Source organism: Trachurus japonicus, chromosome 23 (genome assembly GCF_045865225.1).
Source record: "Trachurus japonicus isolate A0001 chromosome 23, Traja_1.0".
Lineage (NCBI taxonomy): Eukaryota > Metazoa > Chordata > Actinopteri > Carangiformes > Carangidae > Trachurus > Trachurus japonicus.
Genome location: NC_140929.1, coordinates 18,519,343 through 18,539,836, shown reverse-complemented (window position 1 = coordinate 18,539,836; position 20,494 = coordinate 18,519,343). Strand labels below are relative to the sequence as shown.

The window sequence follows — 20,494 nt, the reverse complement described above, 5'->3', positions numbered from 1 at the left end:
TCTGTCAACAGATGTAAATTAGCTGTCAGCTAACTCTGGTACAATTACCTTAATTGTGCACTGTCCCTGTAAAAATAAAGTAAAGAAAAAAAAAATGTGTATACAAGTAGCTGCAAATGGTATTCACATCTTCTACAGTGGCCACAGAGGGTTTGTAGTCTCTCTCTTACTTCCAACAAGAAAATGCTCTTTCACCTGTAATCACTGCTCTACCTCAGGTTTCAACCCTGAACTACTTGTGCACTCTGACCTTCCTTCTGTATTGGATCATCAAATATAATCAGTTGTTGTTTTTAAGCACCTGTGTTCTATGAATGTGTTCTGCTACCTGCATTTACCATCATGCATCACAGTGCTCAATGTGTTCAAGTGAGTGAAAATGTGTTTGGAGCTTCATAAAAAGATGAAATGAGCTCTGCAACTTGTGTATAACCAGCTGAAAACTTTATGGTTTCACCACAAGGTAATACATTTGTTCAGACCACTGAGGATTTTGGATTAAGTGTTCATTTTAAGCCGTGCTTCACCCTGATTTTTCGAGTCTTTGGTGTATCGTCCTCAGTAGAGACCGGACTCATCATATCCAGGTCAGCCTGCAGGACCTGCCCTCGCACACACACACATTTACACATTTACACATTTACACACGTGACCTCTGGTGACATCCAGCCACTTTAAGCCACGAGTGCTGTGACCCTTCGACCTCATCCCGTCTCATGCCCGCTGGTATTTAGGTCAGGGTTTAATGGGCCACTGACTGGCCAATCACATCGCTGCACTCTGCTGTGCATGTTCATGACATGCTCTCGCCATCAGCCTCCTGTCTGGTTCCTGCATGTAAACACACACACCTGCTCACACACACCACTGCTACAGTAAAGGTTCCACTGTGGACATAACAAAGCTACTGACCCCGACATCTGCATGGATGCTGGCAGTTTTTTTTTTTTTTTCCATCTTTGCCCATTCAGCTTTTTCTCTCTCTTGTCATGACCTTTATTTTGTAGGTTCAGCTTTTCAAAGTAAAATACTTTGCATTTAAATCAACAGGAGTAATATCAGATGTTTTCCTCTGAGCAGGTCATCTTCACTCCACTGGAGCAGGATATTTCAGACACACACCTCCCTGACCTTTGACCCCTGCAGCCTTGCAATGTGAATTACAGAATGAAATCTTTGAAATGGGCCCCTCCTCTTATTTCCGATTCTCCGATCTGAACTAAACCTGCTCCATGGGGATGCCTCCTCCAAGGGCCCGCTCTGTGCACTTACATAAGTTCTGAATGAGGCTGGGACTGTGCTCACCGTCCCAGTCCCCTTCCCATAATCCATCAGGGCTAAATTAAGACGATGTGGCACTGGGGATACGGTCGCACTACTGCAGAGCCGGTGTTATGTCAGACGAAATTCAGAGGAAAACTAGGCTTCTTGGATGATGCAAGCTGGTCCATAACAGGATGTGAACAAGTTTCTAGTTGGATTTATGATTTAGCCAGAAAGTGTTTATACTATATATATGAAATATTATTACGGGAAAACCAGTGCAGCCCAGTCACCATGACTGTGCTCATTTTTGATGTTGAACTTCATAGAACAGGTTCAAAAGAAGAAAAATCTGCAGATAAATAATGATAAAGAAAACAGGAAATCTGACAGATTTTAAACAGTTTATTTTATCTTGACATAATATCATCACAGGGAAAAGAAATCAGCAATAATCTAAAGGCTGGATCGTTAGACACTTTGCTGCTCTTCAGGAAACGTAAAAAAAATTAGTTTATGTACACATCAGGAGTTGGTGCGGTTTCCCATGGCGACATCAGACCTGTTCGCCGAGATCCAAAATCCGAAACTTGTCTAGATTGTAGAAGCAGGCCTTGACGACCCGGCCGCCGAAATACCGTCCGTTCAGATCCACCACGGCTGCAGAGGAGGGAGAGACAGACGGTTGAGGTCAGACTGTACCCAGGACACAGATAAACCTCTCAACAACAGGATTTATTACAGAAAAACACAAAATCCCTATTCTCATACTCCCGTGTCCCAGAGTGCCTTTTGACAAGCTGCTGTGAAGAGGCACTGATGTGTGTGTGTGTTGTGTTGTAAGGAGGGTGGTGTGTGTTTCACTCCTCGACCATGGGTCTGTCCCTGAATGAACAAACGCACAGAGACGCTCTGAGTCGGAAGCTTCATCTCATTTATTCAAAACATAAAAACGTTATGTGTAGACAGGGATTAATATTTTTAGTCTGGATCATCTGAGGTTAATCCCACCGCCCACGGTGTTCACTGTGACAGGAAGCCAAAACAAAACAACATGTGGCCCGTGTGGAAATTTTACAAAGTGTATGAGACTTAAATATAATGACTGGTGTCAGCCTGTCTCATAGATTATTGGTTTTGGCAACAATAAAATGTGATTTTACAGCAAAGACCAAACTAAACAAAGCCAAGGCTGAATCATCTCTCCTTGTAAGGCGTTTCTGATATGTGTGAAATAAACACAAAGCCACACAGTGAGAGTGATGATGATGCTCTGGCTTTCTTGGAAAGAGAGAGCCTTGACATCATCGCGTCTTCTCAGGATTGTTGCAGCATCACACAGTGACAGCTGTCCTGTGGAGACGCCAAGGTAACCTTCCTTTAAGATACTCTGTGCACGCTGCGTCCTGTCTGACAGCGTCGACGTTATCAGTCACATGAACGGCCTCCTGCTGTTTCTGTGTGTCCTGATCCAATGGGTTGACCTGGGGGGACACTGTAGGACCGGACAGGACCAGACAGGACAGGACACCGTCAGCCAGCGCCTTCGTTCGTGTGTGTGCACATCAGCTCCACACTGACCGTACAAAACCAAACCAAGCTGTTTGTATCGTGTTGGAAAAACTGTTCATTTGAATTAAAGGTCCAGTGTGTAAAATGGGGTAAAATCGTCACATCCAGTGTTCAGATTCGCTGGATGTGACGAGCGAGCGAGCAGTGCTCACCCCTCCCGTCAGCAAAGTGACGGTGGCCTCCGAGGACAAAAAAACTTATTTTTTACCACGACTGGGACGACTGAGAGTATTTCAGTAGCATGGAGCAATGAGGTGACGATCTAAACCATTTTACAATATGTCTGCTGTTTCCTCCTCCTTCTTCTTTCCTTCCGCGGTTTATTTATACGCGCATAATTCGCGAAACATGCGCTGACTGGCTGGATTTTCCGTTCAGGCTGCCGTACAAACATGGCAGCGCACTCACTAAAGCAAGACCCTTGCTACATAAAAGAATAATTATAAGGCTACGAAAACCAAACAAATTTTATTTTATAGTGATGATTATACACTCATACAAATATATTAATGGGTAGTATACTCAGATTTTGCCAATAAACCATGACAAATGTTACACACTGGACCTTTAACAAAAACTAAATAAATTAAAGGGGAACTATCAAGTCCGTCACTTTTTCTACATTTTGGTCTCTTTTTTCTCTACAGAGCTTCCCTACAGTTTTAGAGTGCAGATTTTCATTGTTGAAAAAACTTTTGTTTTCAATGAAGCCAGCGAGAAGGCAGTCTATGGACCGAGGTGGGAAATGTTATGTGTATATTTGTGTAGTCTTATCTTTCATAAACAAGAGATTAGGGATTACTGGGCATATTTGTATCATAGTGCCGTAAAGCAGTCCATGTGTCTTGTGAGACGAGAGCTGGGACACCGGGTCGGAGGCTCTGATCTTATGAGGTTGGTTTTCAGCCAAGAGACGCTAGGTCAGGGGTCGGCAACCCAAAATGTTGAAAGAGCCATATTGGACCAAAAAAAACAAAAACAAATATGTCTGGAGCCGCAAAAAATTAAAAGCCTTATATAACCCTTATAATGAAGGCAACGCATAGTAGCTATATTAGCTTATCAAAATGACTAAATTAACTACAAATACATAATGAGCCTTCATGATTAAATGTTTATTTTTCCTGCAGTGCATTCTGTAGAGAATGACTCACCACGTGACTACTCTGTTGCGCGATGCCGCCTCAAGTTTAACTTCATTACAATATTAATGAATTATGTTTCATTGCTTTGATGAAATTAAAGAAAAGCAATAAAGAAATCAGATTTTTGATGTCGTTTTTATTTTGAGGATCCGAAAAAACAGCATAACATGCCCCTTATCGGCAACAGAGTGCAATAAAACGTAGTCTGCATTTATAAAAATAAAACATCAGCCTTTTGAAAAGGTAAAGTATATAAAATCAAATTAATACAGTCCAAGTTTGACGTCTGTGCAATAAAGACATCACATTTTTGATGTTTTTATCTTGAGGATTCGAAAAAAAAAAAACAGCATAACGTGCCCCTTATCTGGGCAACAGTGCAATAAAACACAGCCTGCATTTATAAAAATAAAACATCAGCCTTTTGAAGTATATAAAATCAAATAGTTCAAGTTTGACGTCTGTGCAATAAAGAAATCAGATTTTTGATGTTGTTTTTATCTTCGAAAAAACAGCAACAAAATGGGACGTGCATAACGTGCCCCTTAACTGGGCAACAGAGTGCAATAAAATGCAACATGAATTTATAAAAATAAAACATCAGCAGCCTTTTGAAAAGGTAAAGTAGGCTATATAAAATCTAATGAATAGCTACAGTTCAAGTTTGACGTCTGTGCAAATGCAGGTCAGTGCAAGGGTAAAACGAAGCAGCATCCTCTTCTCTTTTGACACGCAACCAACGCAGCTATCCTCGGACCTGAGCAACAAAACACAATAATATCCCTAAGTGTCATTCCAAATATATAATCAGATATCACTTTAAAAAACAGCCACTTTGTTACTAAATATGTGCCTATGACAGGATTGTGTTCTTACCCATTTAATGTGACTTCTGTTTTCGGGCATCACTGGTCAGCTTCTCAACATCTGGCATGTAAGATGTAACTTTAATCTTGACGCAGGACTGCAAGCTCTCATCTGTGAGGCGGGTGCGATATTTTGATTTGATGTAGTTCATGTTTGAGAATATCTGCTCGCACAGGTATGTTGATCCAAAGATGGATAATACTGCAAATGCATATGTCTTCATGTTGTTATAACTGTCAGGAAGAGCATTCCATGTGTCATAGACAAGTTTCTCGGGTGTTGGGAGGCTTTCAATTTCGCTCCATTTGTGGCTGTGGGCAAGCTGGGCTTTCTGGCGAGTGACGTCTTCAATCTCGGCTGTCAGACGTTTGAATTTGGACACCCATAAATCTTTGTCGGCAATATCAGCCATTTCCATCTCAAGGTCAGCTTGATTTACTCCTGGGAATGTGCTCAACAAGGACGGGTCAATCTCCAGGGGTGTGACAGGGAAAGACAGTGTCATTTTTTCCTTTCGGAACTCGCAAAATCTGTTCCCAAATGCAGTTTGCATATCAACGATTGCACCTTGCAAATAATCACCGTTGAGTGTGTGATCGTGATGGGCTTCTTTGAATTGTCTCAGGGAGGGGAAGTGGGAGAACGTGCCTCGCTGTACATCTCTGGCAAAGACAGTCAGCTTGCGCTCGAATGATAGAACAGCTTCCAGCATTTGCAGTGCAGTGTTTCCCCGCCCCTGCAGACTTTCATTCAACTTGTTCAGGTGGCTTGTCATATCCACCATAAAGTGCAATTTTTCGAGCCACTCAGTATCTTCAAGTTGCGGATAGTTCAGGTCTTTGCTTTTCAGGAATGTTTTCACGTGCTCTAAACAAGCGACAAAGCGGCGCAAAACCTCACCCCTGGACAGCCATCGGACTTTGTTGTGTAGCAGGAGATCGGAATATTCGCTGTCAACTTCATCAAGCAATGCACGGAACTGACGGTGGTTCAATGCTTTTGCAATTATCTTGTTCACCATCGCGATCACAAGGTTCATCACCGCCATACACTCCGATGGGAATGTTTGTGCACACAGTGCCTCTTGATGCAAGATGCAGTGGAATGCAAGCAGATTTCGATCCAATGCTTTCTGTAGCAAAGTCACAAACCCCCTTTTTGATCCTCTCATGCTGGGTGCCCCATCTGTAGCCACTGAAATCAGGTGGTTGGTGTTTATCCCATTGTCATTTAAACACTTCAGCACAGCCTCACATATGTCTTCCCCCCGTGTTTGGCCTTTCAGTGGTATTAATTGGATCATTTCTTCTTGCGGCCCATTCGCGTTCACATACCTGCATAAAAGCGCAGTCTGTTCAATATCGACCACATCACAGGACTCATCACAGGCAATTGAGTATGCTGGCGCTGAATTAATGTCCTTGATTTGCTGATCGGTGATGTTGCCTGCCATTTTAATTGCCCTTTCCTTCACTGTCTTAGCGGAGAGAGGCATGTCTTTAATTTTTTGTATTATCTCGGTTTTGTTTTTGAAGTCTGCAAATAGGTGTTCTGACACGTTGATGAATGACTCCTTCATGTACTCACCATCTGTGAACGGTTTGCCACGTTTTATTATCTCCCGGGCTGCAACAAAACTTGCAGCAGTAGTGGAGTTTGGAGATGCAATCCACTTCTTAAATCTATTTTTCCGCTCCTCTAATTTCTGCAGAAGTAATGCAATCGCACTTTTTCTCTCACTCCCAACTGGGTACTCGGCTGCAAATGTGGCATGCTTTCCCTGAAAATGTCTTTCCACATTGCTCTTTTTGTTATTGGACAACTTCTCGCTACAGAGCAAACATTCAGGCAATCCTTCCGCATTGGAAATGAATGCAAATGATTCGGTCCAAGAAACGTTAAATCCTCTGTTCTCCTCAGTTATTTTTCTCCTTTTTCCTTTGGGATCCATAGCCCATCACGCATCCGCCGGTTTGTTTACAACAGCCACCTGCCTGGCATCCCGCCCTGCTGATAGAGACCTGTGTCGCAGGCTATGACGTAAATATTCGTTGACAGAAATGTTGAAATTGAATATTTATTCTACACATTTTTACAGCATTGGAAAACGTTAAGAATGTTTGTCCTCCTACAGAAACCATATTAAAACAAAAAATATATTTTTCTCCCCCATCTTTTTCCATTTTCAAACATTTTTGAAAAAGCTCCAGGGAGCCACTAGGCGGCGTTAAAGAGCCACATGCGGCTCTGGAGCCGCGGGTTGCCGACCCCTGCGCTAGGTAGAGAGCCTCCATTCTCCCTGTAACAAGTCATTTAATCATCACAATTACTCCAAAGCTGTTAAATTGAGGTAAAAATCTTGCATAGTTCCTCTTTAACAGGACATTTATTTAAAATAGGTCGAAGGTGAGAAACCATGAGTCACAGAGAGAAACCAGGTTGACTGGGACTGACCCTTTGTGTTATCAGTTCATCTTTAACAACAGAGGTCGTCTCCACCTTGTTGCCGTGTGCACCTGACCTCTGTCCTCCATACGGAGGAATGGCCCGTTACACCATCATTGTCGCCATCGTCATCATCATCATCCTGTCCAGTATAAACCCATCGGACTGTCGTTCTGCGAGCGTCTGTCCCGCTTTCTTGGAGTTGTGATGTAAGCGCGGTTGTGTCGGTGCCGCAGGGAGACGGCTGGGTTGCTGGGCCACGTATGATGTAACACCGCAGGGAGACGAGTCTCACCTTGTTTCTGATCTGGGCCGACCCATTTAGGATGGGACACACTTTCACCCATATTATTGGAGCAGTTACACAATGATGGGAGGAAAGGGAAGCGATTACATAAAACTGATCTTCAAACCATCAAACACCCGGTTGCACTTTCAGAATGACTCTGACTTTGCTTTCTGCATCCGTCCATGTCTGTCCTCGAGACATGACAGTGTTTCTTGTCCATCCTCTACCCAAGGTGCACTGTGTATCAGGACACCTCCTACATTTGGTCCTGTGTTTGGTCCGGTGAACATTCACACGAAGCTCGGATGGTCACCATGGAAACGGATGGTCACCATGTCAGATTTAACGATCGCAGTGGCATCAATTCCTGCCGTGTCTTCATCAATCATCAATCACGACCGATCACGGCCCTGCACGAGTTCATAGGTCATCGGGGAGGTGTCACAACAAACTGTCAATCATGGTTACCATAGCGCAGTGTGTGGTGCTAGCGGACAGAGTGAATGTGTTCATCTCAAAACCATTCACTTACATTGTGTACATGAAGCGAGCTTAACGCTGTGTAAACAATGCGTCAGGGCGCTCTGTCATCGTCAGACAAGGTGAAGAAATTCAAAAACACCCTAGACTTTCCATCGGGGCGTCGCAAAATTGCTGATCGTCAGTTATGTTACACTACATATGTGTTTTTCGTTTCCAACGTTCATAAATCGTGTAAAAATCGGCCTGAATTCATGTAGTCTGATCCTGCCTAAAATTGGCCCATTGCCATAATCCCTTTAGTTTTAGGAGTAGGTTTGTTACCTTTAATTGTCGGTGCAAGCTGTTTTTAGATCAGCGGAGCAGAGATGCAAGCTGCTCAGCTAACGCAATGGAGGCTCATAGGATTTCCAGGCTTTTCCTCAAAACTCATCAAATACACAATCCAACAACTCCAAAACACTCTCATGGATAAGTTGGGACTTGCACATTCACCACGCTATGAGATAATAATGGAATGTTTATTAAAGGTAATGGCAATGGGCGAATTTGCCAAAATGTTGAAATAGCCCTTTAAGGTGGAAAGTGATCTAAAACTCACCCCCTGAGGGTTCAAACTAAAACGTGTGCAGAAGCTTATCCAACTTTATCTGTGTTCATTGCACAACAACTGCAGAGTTGTGTGGATGGGGAAGAAAACACAGCAGAACAGCTGTGTTTAATGTAATGTAATGAAAACGTACATGTGGATGTAGCTCTAATGTCTGGAGAATGTCTTATTTCCCTATAAAAGAACAGATTTCCCTAGGATGTTTGTTCCTAAAGTAGCATAGCAGAAAAGTCTCACAGAGCTTGTGTAAAATAAATGGTGGATGGAGAAGTTAATGACATAGCTTCTCCACCTGTTTAAATCTTGGCTTTTGATGTCACTCAGAGCTACGACTGTGATTTTCAGCTCCAGTAAAATGCGCCTCGTTCTGGGTTTTGCGGCGAGACGACAAGAAGACACTGACCTTTGATGGCTGACTCCACCCGCTCAAACTCCAGAAATATCCTGACAGCTTCATCATCCAGAACTTCTGCGATCTGAGAGGGACAGAGGGAGTTTGTGATCGTCCCATCTGACAACTTTACGACAATATCGGGGTCAAGTCCGGCGCTTCGTGTCCCTCACCTCAAAAATGACACACTTCACCACTTTGCCGTATTTCTCACACTCCTCCTTCGTCTCTCCCTCCAGGTCTTCGTCCACCTCTCCTCGGCCCACCATGTTCTACCAGACAGACACATACAGATGAAGGCAACATGGATGATAATAAAATTCTTTTTTTGAAATATAAATAAATAAATGAATAATCTTAATGAAACAATCTACCCTTTTGTTTGTTATTCTCAACTAGAGGAAAAAGCTGTTTTACCCACTAACTGTTATTAAGATAATAACATATCACGACAAATAAACAGATACTGGATTGTTTCAGTGAACGTCTTCTAGCAGAGCTGCACAGAATTAAATTTAAATTTTAATGACCAAGTGTAATACATCCAAACAGTGGGAGCTGCCAAAAAAAAAAAAAAAAAGCCTGTTGCAACTTTTTTGAACAGAACATCACCTTCTTTGTACCAGGACCTCCTCATGGACAGATTAAGCACTGCTGATGTTTATATCAAAATAGTCTATATATCATGAATTATTAGAAAACAAAGGAAGTCTATGTAAAATCTGATGTGAGCACCCCCATTTGGTCAGAATGGTACAATCTTTTTTTTAATATTATCATTACAACTGAAATCAGAGTCAGAGTGTCAGAGTGCTGATCTGGATCTACTGCAGGGTTCACACTCTGTATGATGACGTCACACAACCTGACAACAAATAACACAACTAGCCCTTTAACCCCCTCACCGCCCACATTACTTTCACTTACTGTATCATTTACTTGCTTTTTAATGTTTTGGATTTGTGATCTATTATTATTTTCATATTGGTTATTGCAAATTCTGATTAATTCAGTTATTCTTACTATTGTATGTGTTATACATTTGATATATTTACAGAGACACTGCTCTTAAACCTGGAGTGTGCTTGTATCTCACTGAGATCAATGTCTGCACATGCATACACACATACCCTGAGCAGGACCACCTTGGTGGGGTTCTTGAGGATCTCTGTGAGGGGGTTTGCCTCCGTCTTCTTGGAGGAGTCGGCTGGGTGGATGGAAACAGACTCCAGGTTAATGTTTGTCTTTCTTCACTGGATGGAGCAACTGAGGCAGAACAACAAACTGTATCTGGTTGCAGTGTTCCAGACAAAGAGCTCGATCCAACACGTGTGATAAATGAAACTATTTGTCATCTTTTCTCTAAATGCAGTCGAAAGCCACGGCTCTGTGTTTGCTGAGATAATGCACTATCTGCTTTCTCAGCAGTGGTGTTGGTGTTTTTTTTATTGTGTCACGCACATGGCTGAGTAACTACTGTAAATGGGTCAGAGGTGCAGGCGTTCCATTAACGGTCAGTTGACAATGCAGCAGAGGATACCGACACATATAGGTACATATTTATGCTGTACATACAGCACGGCTCAGTCTTCAGCCTCTGGTTACTCACACACCAACCTGTCACCAGATTGCTGATCAGAGGACACGCCGTCATTAAGACTCATTTTTATCTAAAGTGAGAACAGGACGACATCTAACAGGGTCTGTATTCCACGGAGATAACAGGTTCACTCAGCAGTGATCAACCATGACACGTAGTGGCCAAACCGCGCCACTGCAGAGGGAAAACCTCACTCCAGCTCCCACTAGAAGTGTGGGTTCTACCCATGGATGTATTCTACCTGTTGATCAGTTTTTACAGTTTGATCAACATGATGATCCTATAATCAATGGTTCTCAAAGTGGGGTCCGGGGAACCCTAGGGGTCCTTAAGAGGATTCAAGGGGGTCCCCAAGTTTTTCTTGGAATTTTACCATTTTTTTGTAAAAATGTTTTCCTTTTTTGAGAATTTTTTTTAAATTACCCCCCTCCTCTTTTTTAATTTTACCAGTTTCTTCTAGAATTAAAAAAAAACTTTTTTTGAGACATTTTTTACCACTTTTTTCTTGAAAATTTGTAACTTTTTTTCTGTTTTAGAATTGAGAAATCTTACAAACTTTTTCTAGAATTATTTTTGAGAAATTCTACCACTTTTTTCTAGAATTTCTTTTTTTTTTGGAGAATTTTTATCACTTTTTTCTAGAAATGTTTAACGTTTTTAGAGAAATTGTACCACTTTTTCCAGAAATTTCTCTACAATCTTTCCACAAATTCACGCCATTGGCCCTAATTTGAACGCATACTAAAAAAGTAATATTCTTCAGTCAAATATCAGAACAAATATTTGTGTATTTTTGGTGTTTGCTTCAACATTTTGTCTAATGGGGGTCCGTGGTCTAATTTGTGTCGATTTAGGGGTCGTGAAAATGCCATGACAACACAACACGGGGCAGTAAACCTGGAGGCCAGGTGGGTTAAGCTGTAACAGGCTCTGCCTCGGTTTCTCCCTGCTCCTATCAGCATGCAGGTGTCAGCAGCACACATCAAGACAGGAGCATCATCTGTCTTGTTACTGTTGCTAACAAAACTGCCTCAAACAAATCTAATCTTTATCGACATTTGCCAACACAGTGTCAGGTTGTGGCTGATGACTGGACCGTACAGTGTGAGCATGTAAAGTTTAAACTGTGAGCATTGGCTTGACATTGTGGACGATTTACAGTCACAGTTTGAATTGGTATTAAATAACAACATTTCTAACCCTAACCCTCTTTTCCCAGCTTCAGTGTTAACTCTAAACAGAGAGAAAAAGCTGGCGTGGCTCTGTCAAAAAACATCAACCTACACCTCCGTGCACCTTGGACATTCACTAATCGTTTCCAGGGAGCAACAACATGTGACTGAAACATGAAGCCAGCGATGGAATGTGAAAACCTGCAGCCCCTGTGGTTCCACCACTCTTTACTTTACGGAAATAAACATGTTTACAGCCTGATAAAACAGTCTGAGTCTCTAATTTCCTCATTTCATTCAACTGTTTATACAACTCACCTGCTCCATTAAGACTAAAAGTTATCAACAAAGATCCTCTACTCTGACAAGATGGCTCGCTACAAGCTGCGCCAATGATATGAAACGGTTAACACTTCCTGTCTCCTAAGTGGGTGTGGTTGCCTGTATCCCTACCTTGTTGTGAACGCGTGTGGGGATGGATAAAAGTAGTAGGTGAGCTATTTATATTGTCTTCTGCTGACATTAGATATGTACACAGCTAACAGTCACATTTAGCATCACGAAAACGCAAACGTTAGTTGATGTTAGGGCCCGACCGATTTATCGGCGAGCCGATTAAATCGGCCGATTACAGCCCGTTTGAAACTAATCGGTAATCGGCCAAAACTCGCCGATCGTCGCCGATATTTTCAGGAATAAAATGCAGGGAATAAAACTTGGTTTTACTTTGAAAAGATTCCCCCGCACCGGCGCTGACCTCATGACAAACTCCATCCACTACCACCTCAGTCACAGCACACAGCAGAGTGACTGATCTGTCTCAAAACCAGTGTTGCCACTGGCTTTCTGTTTCCCTTTTTTTTTTTTTTTTACCGCGGTCGGGTTCGTCTCCGGCCGTGTTGGGTCCGAGATTCAACAAGCCGGTCGGGGTCGGGTTTTACCGTTATATACCGGCAAGGCAGTATGCTCATTTATCACCAATAAACACAGTAGATGAGGGTGAGTGACTGAGCTGAGGCTGTGTGACGGGTGGGGGGGTCCGCGGTGTGGAGCGGTGCGGGACTCTGACTGCAGCGGGGACTATCATGTCTCTGCTCCGTGACACTGCTGTGAGACCGCCGGTGAGCGCTTTGACACGGTGCCGGGCACGGCAGCAACCACTGATCGCTTTTGATTGAAAAGAGAGAGAGAGAGAGAGAGAGAGTGAGAGAGAGAGAGAGAGAGAGAGAGAGACGCCGTGCAGTGTAAAAAAAACAACAACAAAAAAATATCACGTGTCATGACTTCCTGTATTTGGCCCTTCAAAATAAAAGCCCATATTGATTTTTTTTATTTTTTTTTTAAGTATATTTTTTGGCTTTTCATGCCTTTATTCGGACAGTTGAGAGTGTGACAGGAAATGGGAGGTAGAGACGGGGGGAATGACATGCAGGATAGGGCCGTCCGACGCGGGACTCGAACCGGGGCCGCCTGCAGCGAGGACTATAGCCTCAACACATGGGGCGGGTGCTCCACCAACTGAGCTAAACTCCGCCCCAGCCCATATTGATTTTGACTTCATTTTGACAAGACAGGGCTTCAAATGTTTTTTTTTTTTCATGCAACCAATCGACCAATGAAATTTTAGTCGGCTAATGATTTTTTGGTCGACCAGGCAGCCCTAATTTATATATTATATAATATATATAGATATATTATTATAGTAATACAATTTTAAAACTTAATTAAAAAATAATAATAATCGGCCGATTAATCGGTTATCGGGTTTTTCCCCCCCTAATAATCGTAATCGGCATCGGCCCCAAAAAATCCATATCGGTCGGGCCCTAGTTGATGTTACCTCGGAGATGTGTGCCAGATGTCCCGAGAGAGTGAGACAGAGACAGGTCTTGAACAAAGTTCATTTTCTCCTGTTTGTTTGTCCATCTGACATTTGCCATTTTCGTGTCAAAATGTTCAGATGAGATGTGGATTGTGAAAAATGAGTCCAATGTTTACTTCAGTGACTATGGGGCGAAAGAATCGACCATAATCTGTGTTCATGTTCACCTCTCCCATTGGAGTCAATAGAGTCAAGACCTGCTGTTGATACAGGAAACTGAATCGTAATGAGGCATCTTGTTTCTAAACCGTCTTTGGTATCAATCTTCTCACTGAACTCTCCATCAGGGACATTGTGTTAGAAGAAAAGTGCACATGCAGGCAAGTCAGAGCAGTGAGAAAAGGAAGATAACACACTAATAACACTTTTTTCATGTGGTAAACTGAAACCAAACCTACAACATGTGTACAGACTGCAGCGTTAGTGTGGACAGGACTAACACACATCCAGCAGGAAACCATGCATCACTACCTCCATCAACACTACAGACACACTGCCTCAGCAATAACAGTTGGAATCTACTCAACTTAAAGGGTAGTTCAACATTTTGGCAAATTGCCCCATTGCCATAATCTCTATAGTCTTATAGGTTCGTTAACTTTAATTGTCGGTGCAAGCTATTTTTTAGGGGTGCACCGAATGGCATTTTTTGGCCGAAGCCGAATACCGAATAAAATCAAAAGGCTTGGCCGAATAACCGAATAATACCGAATAATACCGAATACCGAAAGTGGTTATAAAGTTTTTAAATAAAATATTTTTTTAAACTTAATTTTCAAAGAAAGTAAATGTTTATTGACTATTCTGACAGTTTTTGAATATTCCAGTTGCCGTTGGTCATCAAAAAAGCACAACAAGTTTAAAGTTTTTCATTTAGGCCTATATCGGCCCATTGTGCGTGCTGAAAGAAAGCAAGTACATTCCAAAAAGACCCAAGTGTCTTTTAAAACAGTGGTTCCTAACCTTTCTTGGTAAGATTTTTTTTAATTCATCAATTAGGCTACTAGACATTTCAGGCGACCTCATTTGAATTTCAGGCGACCCCACGTGGGGTCCCGACCCCAAGGTTGGGAAACACTGTTTTAAAAGACGTCGGCCACGGACGGAGTGGGCGACATGCTGGGACGAGGAACTTTCGTTTTAACTGCTGCAGCCGTCTCTCCCTCTCGTAGCCTACTCAGCATGCTGTTCAGGGTGTTTGGTTTTTAAATGATTCATTAAAAGGCGCGTTCCTAAGGAACGGTCCCCTCGTCCTCTCCGTCTCTCCGCTGCAGACAGGACGCACCAGGCTCTTGGAGCGACGTGCAATGGTGCGCGCGGCCGCTGTGCAGCTTTCCCCCCACTGCGCTTGTTGCTGTTGTTTTTCCAGCAGTAGGAGTCACTTACTAATAAAGCTGGGGTTTAAGCTGCTGTTTCGGTCGTCGCGCGATCGCGTATTTATCAGACTTTTTTTTTTTTTTTATATTCGGCCTTGCTTTGCGCTCATTCTACCGAAGGCCGAATGTTGCTTTTTTGCAATATTCGGCCGAATATATTCGGTTACCGAATATTCGGTGTATCCCTACTATTTTTAGATCAGCAGGGTAGAGCTGCTAGCTGCTCAGAGCTACGCTATGGAGGCTAATGGGATTTCTTGGTTTCCCTCAACAAACTCATCAAACAAACGCTATGAGATAATAACGGAACGTTACCAGACAGAGTTGTTTTCGAGGCAAATACAGAGCTGCTCCGACAAGAACGCGCATCAGCAGTTTTGCATGACTTTACCTTGAAAACAACTCTGTCTCGTAACGTTCTGTTATTATCTCATAGCGTGGTAAATGTGCAGGTCATAACTTGTCCACCAGAGCGTTTTGGAGTTTTTGGATTGTGTATTTGATGAGGGAAAGCAAGAAATTCCATTAGCCTCCGTAGTGTAGCTCTGAGCAGCTCACGGCTCTGCTCCACCGTTCTAAAAATAGCTTGCATCGACAATTAAAGGTAACGAACCTACTGCTAGGACTATATGGATTATGGCAATGGGCCAATTTGCCAAAATGTTGAACTATCCCTTTAATACAGGCATACAGTGTCACTGTGTTCACTCTGTTTACTGCGAGTGACAGTAGATCTAAAACAAACAAACAAAAAAATAAAACACATGCAAACACACACTTCTAGCCAGGAGAGTAAATTAGTGGGATGGCACATTCTGCATGTGGGAGAGAGAGAAATGGAATGGAGGCCAACCTGCAGAGCCTCCGCCTGAAGTCTCACCGACACCTGACAAGCTGGACCCTGCTGCTCACACACACACGCACGCACGCACGCACGCACACACACACACACACACACGTGTACACAAGATGAAAAAAGTAGAAAATGTGCACAGAGTCACAGTCAATCAGCTGAGTGATGAAAAAATGGCACTAATGAGTGTAAAGCAGAAACCAAATACCACACAGAATAAAACACAAGAGATGACGCGAGGGCCCCTCGGCTGATCACAGGAACAGTGTATTAATGATGACAAGAGAATGTTAGCGTGTAAAATACTGCATCCTCACGTTTTTCTGCAGCGTCTCCTATGATGATCTTCCCTCCCCTTTTGCTGGTCTTCTCCACCGACAGTGCCGTGCTGAGCCCCTGCTCGTGCTTCCCCAGGCCCTGGCCCTCTTTGAAGCCGTACTTCTGCATGATCTTGTGGGCCACTGTACCTCTGAGGGAATCAACAGGAGGGAAAACGTTCTGTGTTTAGAAAGCAGTACGGCCGTTTGTCCTGGCTAAGTCACCACCACACTTCTGACAACATTTGAACAGTTCAGTCAAATCAATTCATGTTCACTGTAGGACATTTGTAAAAAGAGCAAATTAAGTTATAACATGCAAGACACACACATACAAGTGAGCAATCAAACTATTGCTTTTAATTATAGTTATTCCTTGACAAAAAAAATCCCTATAGTTTTAGGAGTAGGTTTGTTACCTTTAAATGTCAGTGCAAGCTATTTTTAGAACGGCGGAGCAGAGCTGTGAGCTGCTCAGAGCCGTGAGCTGCTCAGAGCTACGCTACAAGGCTAATGGGATTTCTTGGTATGAGATAATAACAGAACGTTACGAGACAGAGTTGTTTTCGAGGCAAATGCAGAGACTGCTTGCTGAAAAACTGCCCCTGATGGGAACATGCATCAGCGGTTTTGCATAAATTTACCTCTAAATTAACTCTGTCTCGCAACGTTCTGTTATTATCTCATAGCGTGGTGAATGTGCAGGTCACAATTTGTCCACCAGAGCGTTTTGGAGTTGTTGGATTGTGTATTTGATGAGTTTGATGAGGGAAACCAATAAATTCGATGAGCCTCCGTAGCGTAGCTCTGAGCAGCTCGTGCCTCTGCTCCGCCGTTCTAAAAACAGCTTGCACCGACAAATAAAGGTAACAAACCTACTGCTATGACTATAGGGATTATGGCAATGGGCCAGTTAAAAATAATGAAAACTGGAGCATACAACTTTAATCTGCTTATTTTCAATGAAGGTTACAAAAAATATTTAACTGAAATGAGTTAAATTTCTAATTATTGTTACTAACATATTTCACAATCTTTATTATTTCCATTCATTACATACATAACACCTTTTTTATTCAATTAGATATGTATGGCACTCAATTTCAATAGGGGACCTGTTGTGTGTCTGTTTGTGTATGTGTGTGTGTGTGTCCCACCCCATGTTGGCCAGGAAGGAGCTGGTGGGTCCGGGCGGTGAGCGTGGCCGGTCTGCGTCTTCGTACATCGGAGGAGGGATGGCAGCCTTGGAACCTCTGGCAGGACGACTTTCATCATCGTAGGAAAATGAAGCGGAACCTGAACACAGACAGGACCACTGATGACATGTCGCTCCAGTCGTCTTATAATGTCAGCTCACTGTTGTCAACTTGTTGTTGTCCAGACCAGTGCACTTACCCCACATTCAGTTAGATACAGCTTAAATACATGCTTAATTAGTAAATGTTGTGTAATGTTTCCCATCTCATTCCCTGTTGATTCCTACTGTTTGTTTATTTAGGAGTTTAATAAACTATTACTGATGTCACTGTTTTCATTCTAGTATACGACTACTTCATATTAATAAGTCTCTGAGTTCATATCATGGGAATGACAAATAAATCTAACTCTGATGGATCATCACCTACCATCTCTGTCAACAAGTGATGAAGGAGGAGCAATGGCTGCTCCACCCATACCTGAGTGAGAGAGAGAGAGAGAGAGAGAGAGAGAGCGAGAGAGAGAGAGAGAGAGAGAGAGAGAGAGAGAGAGAGAGAGAGAGAGAGAGAGAGAGATACATAAACACACACAGGCACATAAAGATTTTGTTTTTGTTTTGGTTGAAACATGGCTGTCATTAATAGCTGGGAAATGATTTGTATCATATTCAGTAATGTCTTGTTTCCTGTTTAAATCCTATTGAAAATCACACTAATGATGTTGATCAGTCTCACACATCCCTCTGTGACCAACATGATGATTCAAATGTGATAAAAGGTCACATATCACACTGTATAATAATAATAAGTTTGACCCAGGCAGTGGGAAACACTCACTTCTTTTCCTCCGCTCTTTCTCATAGTCCTCATCCTCGTCCGAGTCGCCCTCTGCTGCCGGGAAACGGGAGAAACCGCTGGGAGCTCCACCGTCGTGCCTGTCTTTTCTCTTTCTGCAACACACCAAGTCTCAGAATCAGACAGGAGCTGGGTTTCTGTTTTAGTTTCTGACAAATACATAATCACACATCATGTTTTGAACGCTGTGTGAACAAACATGACCGTACTTCTCTCGCTCCTCGATTTCCTTCTGCCTCTCCTGCTCCCTCTGCCTCTGTCGTTCTTCCCGGTGTCTCTTCACCACCTTCTCGTAGTCGTTGGGGAACATTGGGTCGTACTCGTCTGCCAATGGGATCAGCACATCGCCGGAGGAGAAACCACTGGGCACAGGGTCCTGAAACAACAGGAAATAACACTTAAGATGCTGTTGAGAGAAAAGGTGAAAGTGTTTGCACAGCTGCATCACTACCACACACAGTTCTGATTTCTATCATTTTCAACACTAACAATTATTTTCCTTCTGAATCATTGATTTAAGGGATAGTTCAACATTTTGGCAAATTCGCTTTTTGCCAGAGTCCCTATAGTTATAGGAGCAGGTTAATTACCTTTAATTATCGGTGCATGTTGTTTTGAGATCAGCGGGGCAGAGACGCGAGCTGCTCAGTTAACTCAGTGGAGGTGAATGGTACAGGTCCCCTCATCAAACACACAATGCAACAACGCTCTCGTGGACAAGTTGTGACCTGCACATTCACCACGCTATGCAATAATCATGTATAATTTTGTAACATTATGACACATGAAGCAAATACTCAGAACTATTTATGTTTTTGAAATCACTCCGCCCAGCAGCCGTGTCTGCAATGTAGTTCCGGCTACACATTTGCCTCGAAAACAACTCCATCCCGTAATGTTGCATTATTATCTCATAGCGTGGTGAATGTGCAGGTCACAACTTGTCCTCCAGAGCGTTTTGGAGTTGTTGGATTGTGTATTTTGATTCGTTTGATTGTGTACGCTGAGCAGGTTGCGTCTCTGCCCCGCAGATCTCAAAACAACATGCACCAGTAAGGTAATAAACCTACTGCCAGACTATAGAGATTAAGGCAGTTAGGGGAGTTTGCCAAAATGTTTAACTATCCCTTTAAGAAGAAAACCAGTGGAGTCAGCTGAGCCTGTACCTTCAGTCCAGCAGCAGCATGTGGGGGAGTGTCAATGATCTGTCGTTCATCACTGGAGCCTCCTCTCTTCAGATCGATGACAGGAGCCAGGACAGTGGTCTGCTTCATCCGCTGGGTCTGCCAACACACACACACACACACACACACACACACACACACACACACACACACACACACACACACACACACACACACACACACACACACACACACACACACACACACACACACACACCACTGATCATGTGCACGTTTGGGTTGTGTGTTCTCGTTGCCGGTGCATCCATGTGAGTATGGAGCCTACCTTAGCCTGGGTCAGAGCCGCCTTCTTCACCTTCAGCTGGGACTGCAGCAGCTTGAAGTTCTTGGACCATCCTTCGGTCTTGGTGTCACTGGCGGCCACACCGAGGTCATCATACAGAGACATTGTTGTCCACCAGCCGGTGCTCCTGTAACACACACACACAAACACACACACACACACACACACGACCATCATTACTTCTGCCAAAACAGGAATGCATTGAGCCTGTAACTCAGAAACACGTCAGGGTCACCCACTACACATTTCTTACATTGTTTACAACTTCAGGACGGCGCCATATTATTATTAAGTAAGCTAACGCCATATCTATGACACCAAACAGGCCAGGGATGTTTTCAATGACTGTCCAAGCCTCTGCTAACGTTAGCTAATGCTAACACAGCTGCTTAGCACTGGCTACCTGCGGCTAAAGTCCATAGTCCACGGGTTTATGATGTGTTGAACGTACCAGTGTTTTCTAAATGTCCGGGTTGTGGTCTGGAGTCTCCACTGAAAGCGTTTAGCTCAACATTTGATGTCGCTCCTCGCCGAACTGTTTTTGGCTAAACGTGACAGAGGCAGCGGCACAACAACAAGGAGCCAAGCGCGACAGTCAACGACGTTAGCAAAGACACGCGCCGCTCTGTCTCCGCCCAGCGGCCGGAGGAACACACTGCACCACCGAACAGGCTACATACAAACAATCAGAGA

General features: G+C 43.2%; 1 protein-coding gene across 2 annotated transcripts; it reads right to left on the bottom strand.

The window, feature by feature from the left end:
- Positions 1 to 1,653: 1,653 nt before the first annotated feature.
- Positions 1,654 to 20,391, bottom strand: rbm17 (RNA binding motif protein 17). Of its 2 annotated transcripts, XM_085769794.1 has the most exons (13): positions 20,253 to 20,391; positions 19,784 to 19,928; positions 19,480 to 19,596; positions 18,523 to 18,689; positions 18,296 to 18,408; positions 17,888 to 17,938; positions 17,420 to 17,558; positions 16,263 to 16,414; positions 15,946 to 15,996; positions 10,193 to 10,269; positions 9,236 to 9,334; positions 9,075 to 9,147; positions 1,654 to 1,923 (listed from the first exon to the last, which is right to left on the bottom strand). In XM_085769794.1, the coding sequence occupies exons 2-13, from the start codon at positions 19,904 to 19,906 to the stop codon at positions 1,820 to 1,822; spliced, it is 1,266 nt and encodes a 421-aa protein (XP_085625920.1). In that variant the 5' UTR covers positions 19,907 to 19,928; positions 20,253 to 20,391; the 3' UTR covers positions 1,654 to 1,819. The 2 variants fall into 2 exon arrangements, with proteins under 2 accessions (XP_085625920.1, XP_085625921.1); XM_085769795.1 differs by lacking the exon at positions 15,946 to 15,996.
- Between the last annotated feature and the right edge of the window lie 103 nt (positions 20,392 to 20,494).